General features: G+C 35.3%; 1 protein-coding gene across 1 annotated transcript in view; it reads left to right on the forward strand.

Moving 5' to 3' along the window:
- SAMTOR (S-adenosylmethionine sensor upstream of mTORC1) overlaps positions 1-8,973 on the forward strand; it is a 31,243-nt gene extending 22,270 nt beyond the window's left edge. Inside the window, exons 4-5 of the mRNA XM_085042997.1 lie at positions 1,055-1,169; positions 5,721-8,973. Of these exons, the coding sequence (XP_084899123.1) occupies positions 1,055-1,169; positions 5,721-6,350 (745 nt within the window). The 3' untranslated portion in view covers positions 6,351-8,973. The remainder of the gene's footprint in view (positions 1-1,054; positions 1,170-5,720) is intronic.
- The last annotated feature ends 1,241 nt before the right edge of the window (positions 8,974-10,214 follow it).

Below are 10,214 nucleotides of genomic sequence, written 5' to 3' on the forward strand. Positions count from 1 at the left end.
TACTGATTAACTTACAGGGTAGCTTGGTAATGTTTGCAGCTTTAACTTAAAGGCAATTGTTGCACTCTTTGCCTCAGTCATGGTGGTATTTTGGGAGAAGTATGCCCTGGATATCTTCAATTCCATGTAGAAACAAAATGCTTAAACTTGGCATTATTGTTTTTCCCAATGCAACAAGATATTTTCTCTTGCTTTTCCACCATCCCCTCTCTGGTAGGTTACTGGGAGTCTAGAAGGAGTCCAGAGAGCCCAGATTTCTTTATTGCTGTTTAGAGGCTTTTTTTCCCTGCAGTATTCCTTACTGCTTTGTTGTTGCTGTGAGTACAGACATGGCTTGGTTGCATTCCATTGGCCCTGCACATCTGTTTCTGAAAGTTTTTGCAGTTATCTGTCTCTCTAGGGCTGAGCCTTTTCCAGAAACATGACAAGTGATATTGTGGAGATGCCAGTTGGTTTTGGCTACAGAAGCCTGAAGCAAAATACATTTGCTTCCTGGGAGGCTGTTATCATTCTCTTCTCTGTGGAGTCACTGTAAAAGCTGTGACTTTGTTTGCCTCTATTAATGGATTTTGGATATTCTAAAATTTTACAAATCATCATGGAATTTTGTTAGATTGCAGCCCTATAAATGATCCAATTTATGTATTTGTTGTCAGTTTCCCTTTGCAAGTCATGAAATTTTAACTCAGGTGTCTAGTGTGACTTCAAAATCAGTAAATACCACAAAAAAGGTAAGTGGGAAACACAAAGCAAAATGGAAAACCCTGTCTAGTGGACATACAATTTGCCGTTTTATTTACGTCTTATAAGTGCACAAATTAAAGGTATTACAGCTGCCCTCAACAAAACTCTTCTGCTTGAGGACTATCTCCTTTTACTGCTGGACCTTGGTTCTTTAGGTATCTCAGTGATTGAAGTAAGGCATTCATTCACTTCTGTTAGTCACTACTGTGGTGTTCTGTGAGAATCTTTTGCATTAGTTATCTGAAATTGTAACTCAGAATATAGCTTTAAAAGTTACATCTGATAAAACTTAATTCTTGCTGCTTCTTAGATTCCTTCACTCCTTGGGAAAGATCAGATTACTTGATGTTGGTAGCTGCTTTAATCCGTTTCTGAAGTTTGAAGAATTTCTGACAGTTGGCATAGACATTGTTCCAGCTGTTGAGGTATGTAATGTTTGCTGAATTTAATAAAAATTTGATTTTTAAATTTGTAGAATGCCTCAAAATGCCTGTAAAAAAAGTATGTTTAGTACTTATATGTTTACTAAATATCTGTGTTTTAGTAGGAACTAAACACTACATCCTTTCCCGTGAACAGGCTCTAAGTCCTAGTTGTGTTTTCCTTTAAAAATACGATTTTTTTCCAGAGCTATGCCTTTATAATGGCATTATTAATCCTAAAATTGGAAAATTGTAGTAGCCATCTTTAGTCCTTGCATCTTAAAAGGTATAAATAGCAATTAAGTAGGCTTATGCTTAGGCAGTTACCTCTCAGAAGTTGCACTCAATGACAGAAGGAAATGATCAGTGACTGGTGAGTTTTTCTGGGGAGATTTAATAATCAGAAGTGCACTGTAAGGGAGTATTCTGTTTATTGCCAGAAATATTATTGAGCTTACACAATCCAGAGGACAAATTTTTCAGCACATTTGGGGTAAATTCCTTCATTTTCTCTAGGCAGTAAAGTTCTCAAATGCCTTAATTCTGCTGTAACCGTATGTTCTTTCTGTCTTTTCCTCTTAAACTAACTTCTGTCAGTGCTAATCACATTTATCAACCACGCAAAATGATGAGGTGGAATAAAAATTTTAACGACACAGAAATACATTTTTGACAGAAAACAGAAAAGTTTTTTACTATACACACCTTGACTACTTAGAGTTAAAAATCAGGCTCTATTACAATTTGCACCCTAAGGTAACCCTCTGTAGAAGTGAAGAGGGGAAAGGAAGCATACAGGCGAAATAATACAGTTAACTGGAAAGTAACATTCTCTTCTGTGCTGCAGTGTAGTTTACATGCTAAATGCCTGGTAGATTTTTGTTGTTACCATGTTTAGTCCTTTAACATCTTATTTGTATTTTTGCTTAAATGCTGAGAGATACTGAAAGACATTCTTTAAAAATTTGAGTCTGATTTTAAAAGCAATTCAATGTTAGTTCCATCTAAAACACAAACTTTGAGTGGACTTGATCTTGCCTAATTTGAAACATAGGCATCATGATTGCTTTCCACCACTTGGGAGGCTGTAGGACATCTGTGTAGGGCTGTTGGACATGACACAGGAGGTAGAAAAGACACATGCCACTGCAATGGTAGCCTCTGCCATTTAAAATGGTAATACATGGCAAGTGAATTTCTAGCTATGATATATAGATCCTCAGTGTCTACATCTCAGGTTCTAAGTTCTAATTACAGTCTGTGGAGATGTATTAAAAACAGTGAAACCTAAATATCTGCTGTTTGATGGTGAGGTGAATTGGGTATTCACTGTATTGACTGATTCTCCTGTGATTATAATGGCAGCCTAAATACCTAATGTTACATGAGTTGAACCTAAATATTAATTTTTGAGTATGCCTAGTTAATATTTGTCTATTTTCTAATCTGACATTCTGTTTTCATAAGAAAGCTACATTTGCTCTCATGAAAATCAATTTAAACGTACAGTGACCAAAAACCATTATTGGGAAAAGTCCTGAAAAAGTAACTTCTGTGGATTTAATGGAGGAATATACGCAATTTCTATGTACTAACCAGTTCTTTAGATTCTCTCCCAGTACAAGGGAATGACAGCATAATTGATTTCTGGTCATCCTGACATGGTTAGTACCATAGCTGCATGATAGGAGCTTCCTGGAGTGCTGCTGTACATGTAGTTGGTTACACACATGCTGACTTCTGAGGCCTGTCTCAGGCTCACCAACATCTTTGATTCTCTTGGATACTTTGGCTTGTTCAGGGCACCTTGAAGGTTGGCTAGCAAGTGTTCTTGGAGGGACAGGGAGTACAGTTTGAGCAGTCAAACGCATCTGCTAGAATAAGCTTAGTCCTGCCTCCAAAACAGAATTAATGAGCCCTGATGTACTGAAGATGACTCTACTTTGAGCTTCATCAGCACCATAACATCCTGAATAAATTTATCTTTGGGCCAGGATTTGCCTGGGCTGATTTAAGGTTTTTGGAATAACAGCCAGAGGTTTATTACGGTAGTTAATGTCATCTTCTGACCAGAAAAATTGATCTTGATAACTTGTGGTAAAAGCTGAAAATGAAAGAACTGGTAAAGTTATCTGATTTAGCAGATTTCTTAGGTAAGATATCAAAGTACCTTTTGAAACAAGCTGAAGCACGGAGGCTTCTTACAAAGCCAGTTTCTTGAATAGCGTTGTTCAGAGGGTTAAATAATTCCTTCTTTAATAAAAATAGATTAATCCACTTTCATATAGAAATGCTTTGGGTATAGACTAAGTAGTTGAGTAGCATATTTCAATTAATTTTGATGAATGAGAAGGATGTAATTGTGGAAATATTAGGAGAGGAACTGAAATGTTAGTTATGTAACCAAAGGATTAGTGCCATCAAAATTTTTAGAATCTGTGTGTCACACACAGGGAATGGAAACTGTAGATATATGAATATGGAAATATATCTCCATTTAAAAGTTTTGGATTTTGAGAGAGAGGGAAACTGCACACCAAGAAAAGATTAATATTTTCTTCAGTTAGGCAGCATGCACTCATTTCCAATGTCTTGGTGTAAAGTGCACTGAGGGAAACATGCATTATTAGAAGCTAGGAAGATGGAAACTGAGACTGGAGTGTGCAGTAGATGTGTTGGAGAAAATATAGTCTGAGACCCAAAAAAAAAGAGGCTGGAAGGGTAATGGCATTAAAAATTAGAGTGTGTATCTTGACATTTGATGGTCCCTTCCAACTCAGAATATTCTTTGAAATATCTGTGAAAGTTACTCACATAAGTACGATTGTGTTCTTAAATGTCTGTGGATGCACTGAGATATAATTGTTGTTTCAGTGTCTATGAGGATTTAAACATCAGTTCAAGACTTGTATGGCTAAAGTATAATAGAAAACTCCAGTTTAGCAGCATTTTTGTCCTAAAGCTGATTACAGGTTCCACTTGAAACATATCTGAGTCCTGAAATTGTCTTTAACATTTTTTCTGCATAACTAATTTGTGTTTCTCCACTACTCAGAAATACTTGCAGTCTAAACTGGTATTTTCAAGTGTATATGTGTAACCACTGACTTTTTAAGTTCTAAGTAAAGTTAGCATGTCACCCTGAACAGTCAGTTTTCAAAGTGCTTCTTTCTTTTAAAACTTACTACAGGATATAATGAAATTGCTACTGTAATTTCCTGTTCACAGTATTACAAGGAAACAGAATATAGCCCTACAGGTATAATGATTGCAATTAAAATTTCATGGTTATAGCCACATAATGCAAATCTTTTTCTGGATTTTTGTGTATTGAAGTCCAAGATTAAAGCTAACAAAAAATAAATCAGACTTTTTTGAACATTGATTACTTTTTGTAATTTTCTGCTTACTCGGAAAAGAATGTGATTTTATATGAACAGAAATAACATTCTCTTTTACTTGAAAACAATTAGTTTTAGCATATTAGTTCCTTTATGAATACCTTTGCAATGGTGTTCTAGTAATCTTCTTTGAATGTTGCTTCATAAAACACACTATAGATACCGATATTTTCATGGTATTAAAATGCAACAGATTTAATTCCACCTTTCAGATGTGCTCCACAGAACGTTTTGTGTCTGGTTTTGTATTTGCTTACCTGTTTAGTGTCTGTCATTCACTGCACATTCTCTAGGCATTAATAGCAATTTTTTTTGCTGTCAGATCACAACATTTTATCTTACTACCTTTTTTTATGAAAAGTCAGTTCCAGGTTTTGATGAAGTGTCAAAACTTAAAACCACTAAATAGCATGCATTTATTATTTGAATGCTTTCTGTTTAAGGATGTTAAGAATTTATTCTTGTGTATATTGTATTGTGGTGTCATTTCCTGTCTTTGAGAGCTTGAGTGCACAAACAATCAACAGATGGTTTGTAGTCCTTAGCTTACTTTGATAACTGCCAAAATGTGTACCACTATACTCTGCATTTACAGCAAACTTAAAACACATGACTGCATCACTGCTCCAAAGCAGTCAGTGTATTGTTACTGTAGAATGTATATTGCCTTGTTACTCCTTCTGTCTTTACCTGTAAAAAATTACATTTTTTTCCAAGTGACCAAACTACTCAGTTTCTTGGATTCTTTTTAAAGAATTGGTAGAAATTCTGAGGTATCAAATGTAGTTTCTAGTTACTAATTTCAAGTTTAAAAAACCTATAAAATGCTTTCAGCACCTGTGAAAACACAAGCAATGTTCTGAGTTCTCAAATCATTTGTGAGATAGTTGAGTCAATACTTTTTTGGGGGAGGGCTAAATTTTTTTTTAAATTAACAGTTCTCAGGTATCAGATCTCTAGTAAAATACTGCACACCTAAAATTTTGCATGTGTGTTAATTTTTTCTTTTAGATTGATTGATTTAATAGCAAGAGGAATGTTCAGCAGGCTTGACATTTCCTTAAGGGAATCATTGATTTTTCTGTGGATTTTGGTTCTGTTTGCTCTTTAAACTAACCTTGATGTTTGGTTTTCTGTTTTGTCACTCCACCAGAGTGTATACAAATGTGACTTCCTAAATCTTCAAATTCAGCAACCTCTTCAACTGGCACAAGACGCTATAGATGCCTTTCTTAAGCAACTGAAAAATCCCATTGACTCTCTGCCTGGAGAACTGTTCCATGTTGTTGTTTTCTCACTCCTTCTTTCTTACTTTCCATCACCCTATCAACGATGGATATGCTGCAAGAAGGCACATGAACTTCTCGTATTAAATGGCTTATTGCTTGTAATAACTCCTGATTCATCTCATCAGAATCGCCGGGCTATGATGATGAAAAGCTGGAAAATTGCCATAGAGTCCTTGGGTTTTAAACGCTTCAAGTATTCCAAGTTTTCTCACATGCACCTGATGGCATTTAGGAAAACTTCCCTGCAAACAACAAGTGACTTAGTTAGCAGGAACTACCCAGGAATGTTGTATATCCCACAGGATTTCAACAGTATAGAGGATGAGGAGTATTCCAACACTTCCTGCTATGTTCGGTCAGACACAGAAGATGAACAGCTAGCTTATGGTTTTATGGAGCTGCCTGATGCTCCCTATGACTCAGACTCTGGAGAAAGCCAGTCTAGTTCTATTCCTTTCTATGAGCTAGAAGATCCTATATTGCTTCTAAGTTAATGTAGTCTTTGAAATGCCCTTTCAGTCAAATCTCTTGCATAACTAATTTTGCTATACTAACATGGGCTCAACACAGAAAAACGGTTTGCATAAAGAAAATGCAAAGGTTTACAGAGTTTGCTATTTTTTTCTACCTTTGAATTTTAAAATTTATTCTTGTATGAAAGTGAAAAAATACAAGTTTTATGCAAATGACTCATGTCATAGCATAAATTGCTGTCACTTTCTTTAGATTTGTATCACTATTTTTTTTCCAGAAAGGTACCATTCTTTTCTTTAGTGCTGTGAAGTGTGAATTCTATTTAATTTGTTAAATGTTGTTTCAGTATTTTAACTCAATGTGGTTGAGCTTAAGGCACTGGAGTTGGTGGGCTTCTGAGAAGTATATGTAGGGAGAAGTAATTTGCACTTTAATTAAATGTGCAGATAGGTAAGACACTTGGGTACAAATGTCCCTTCTTAATTATGGAACAAAACTTTTTTCTTCCAACATTTGTTTCATTCTGGTTAAGCCCGGGCTGGAGAAACTACAATGCTTGCACATTTGATTTGTTTATTGCAGCCCTCTTGACATAACACCAAAACACTGGAATATATTCATCCATAGTTATACATACTGTGTAATTTCATTGCATAAATATCAATTTCTGAAGAGGCTTTTCTCCCCAGAGGAGTATGGTACGTCTAGACAATTATGTTTCACTTCAAAGCTGGAATATGTTTTTGCAATTTTATGTGTGTACAAGCACTAACATATATCAGTATTTCCCCAACTATGGTGTTCTGTATTCTCTTCCAACTGTATTTTTTGGGGGACAAGGTGGGTTCTGTCATGTTTTAAAGTAAATTATTTATGCATTTTAAAAAGAAACATTTTTTTCTCAAATTGTTCTTATTTGTAGACCTCCTAAGTTAGCCAGTAACTACAAACTGGTTTTGTAAAAAGGAACGTAATCGTACAGATTTTTCAAGGATACACATATTTGCATAAAGCCATGTAATTCAGACCACACAAGTGAAGGTAACATACACTTTTTGTTTGCTTATTAGGACCCAAAAGTCTTCTGTTTATTTAATAAAAACTCCATAGCTGACTAAAAACTGGTCTGCACTGTAAGGAGATGAAACATTTATTTTTTCATCTATTACGTTTTAACTTGTGTAATGAATCTGTGAGTTTTTGCATGAAAAACCAGTTCTGGTCAGTGGCTAAAAAAAGAGCATTCATTATTAATTTAGCTTAGATTTCCCTCCATTTAAAAATAATAGCCAGAATTTTCAGATTTGAATGTTAGGCTCTTAAATCTGTATGTAAGTGCCTAATAGTAAATGGCTTGAACTAGGTGCCACATCATGATTTATTTCTGACTTCTGAAAATTGGTAAAAAAGTACTAATACAGTTTCACAGATTGTGATTAAATATATCTTACACCATATTAAACTGCCACGTTATATTTATAATACAGAAGTTGCAGATAAATTGAACTTATAGTGTGGATTTTACAGTGATTGCCACAAAAACCTTCCACTGAAGTTTTGCACTGAATGTGTCACAGTTTGACCTACCTGTTTTTCTTTTATGGGATTTCCTACATAAAGTAATCGCACTGGTCCAGCTTACACTCAAACATGAGCTGAACTGTGGTGCTATATTCTTTAATATAAGCTTTTTGTGTCTCTTCTTGAATTTAAAGCATTCCCAAATACCTAATTCAAATTGTTATTTAATCTGAATGATAGTTATACAAACCAAACAATTCTGATGTGTAAAAAGAAAAAGTTAGACATTCAAGAGTCATGGTTCAATTGTAATTTTTGTTACAGAGAATACTTCTCTAATGAAACACAATAGCTTCAAAATTGGCTTTGTCAGTATTTTCATTATAACATTTGTCATTCAAAGCCTGTTTTCCTAATTAATAATTGATTCCAGCAGTGCTCATGTTAAACTATTGCTGCTGTAAGTTCAGCTGTTCATGGGAAGTTAATATGTGCACTCTTCAAAGTGCACCTAATATTTTAACTGATAATCGATTTAAAAACAAGTAGTACACCATCAAACATGTATGTCGGCATTGATTAAATTGGTTTGCAACTCATACAAAAGAAATGCAATTCTGATCAAGATTTATCCCCCAAAATATCGTAAATATGACAATTTAAAGTTTAATCCTTTTTGGGAGGTTGGTGACAACACTGTGGTTTAGGGACCTGAGATTCATAACAGCTTGGTTTTCTTGCTGATCATTCTAAGTACCTGAAGTGGGTTTATTGGTTATTTGGTTTTGTGAGATTTTTTTCTTGTTTGGTTTGGTTTGTGTTGGGTTTTTTTACAGGGGGCAGTAGATTGTGGTGGAGGAGGAAAGTGGGATTTATATAAATACTTACACCTCCCTGAATAATGAAGTGGTGATATCAGGAGTTGTTGTATATTTGGCTTCGGTGCAAGATTATTTCTAGATTATGAAATATTTGAAAATTATGACTGTGCAAGAGATCTTTCATTCTTAAGGTGCTGGAGAAGAAAAGGAAGAAAATGTGTATTGGCATTTCTGTTGTCTTTTATGTCACTACTTTTGTGAACAAAGCACATTTATTAAAAAAAATCTGAAAAACTGAAAACATTTTTTAGAATTCTTTGGGGTAGAGCGATTGTCTTTTTTTCTTTCTGTGCAATCTCTTTATGCTGAAATCCAGTGAAATCAATGCAAAACTATTTTCTTTATTTCAAGGAGATTGTTGTCTTGGGTTTATTTTAGAACCCATAAAGATGCTAAATCTGGTACTTCAGTTTCAGCTTCTCCGTCTCAGTTGTGGTGTTTGCTTTTCAGCAGAGTTTCTGAAGTTCCTCCAGTTGATTCTATTATCATGTTGCTTTGTCTGCCCACTTAGGATGTGAACAGTTTCTAATGCACTTCCTCTTATCTCTCTCTACATGTTCTTGATTTTTTCTCTATCTCACTGAAATATTTTTGCAGCACCCATTGTTTTGACACCTTTGAGGTCATTATTGTATCTCTCTTCATTGTGATTCTGAGTACTGTGGAGGTGTTGGAGGAAGGATGGCCATCATTTCTTTGGGAAAAGAAACCCAAAGAACTGAAAATTCAAGGTTCCTACTCAGATACAGCTTCTAGGAAGATTAGATTTCAGCAGAACTGAAGTGTGTCCCTAGCACTGCACAGCTTACCTAGTATCTTCTGGTCTCTTAACTGACAGTGAAGATGAGTAAATGTTTCATAGCTGTGCTCAGTATTGCTTCCTGCAGATCCTTTCTGTCCTTTTCTGCTTCAGGGAGACTTGCTGACTTACTTTAAAAGTGTGGTCATTCTAAGGCTTTTTAACAATAGCTCCATGAATCAGTGGCAGGTTTTCTGCTCACTTTTCTTCCTATTTCTGTTTCCCTCAATTGTTTTCGACCTGTAGAATAGCAAGGTGTTTGTTTAGAAAGGTTTCATTTCACAAACTTGCACAGAAACTTTGTTGGGTTATTTTACTCTTTAAGTAAAATGTTCACCAAGAAGTTTCCATAGTTGCTTGAGGAGTATAACGAGATCACAGCTGGACAGATACAGAACTACTTAAGTGTTGTCCATGATGCTGGTAAAGCATCTGAAGCATGTGACCCTCACTAGGCAACTGAGATTTCTATCATAGCACTTGTTAAAGGAAAACCTCATAGCTTGTGGATTTTTTGTTTTCTGGGCTTTTGTTTGTTTGTCTGGGGGGATTCGTTGGTTTTGTTTTTTGTTGGTTTTAACCCATGCAGCTTCTAAGCCTTTGGAGCAGTTCTGTCTAAAATTCGAAGAGGTGTATTAATTTTGGAGATGACTGATGTTCTTGTGAATCACTTGTCCGAATAA

The sequence above is a fragment of the Lichenostomus cassidix genome, chromosome 1Aa (assembly GCF_008360975.1).
Source record: "Lichenostomus cassidix isolate B80296 chromosome 1Aa, HeHo_3.0, whole genome shotgun sequence".
NCBI classification, from domain to species: domain Eukaryota; kingdom Metazoa; phylum Chordata; class Aves; order Passeriformes; family Meliphagidae; genus Lichenostomus; species Lichenostomus cassidix.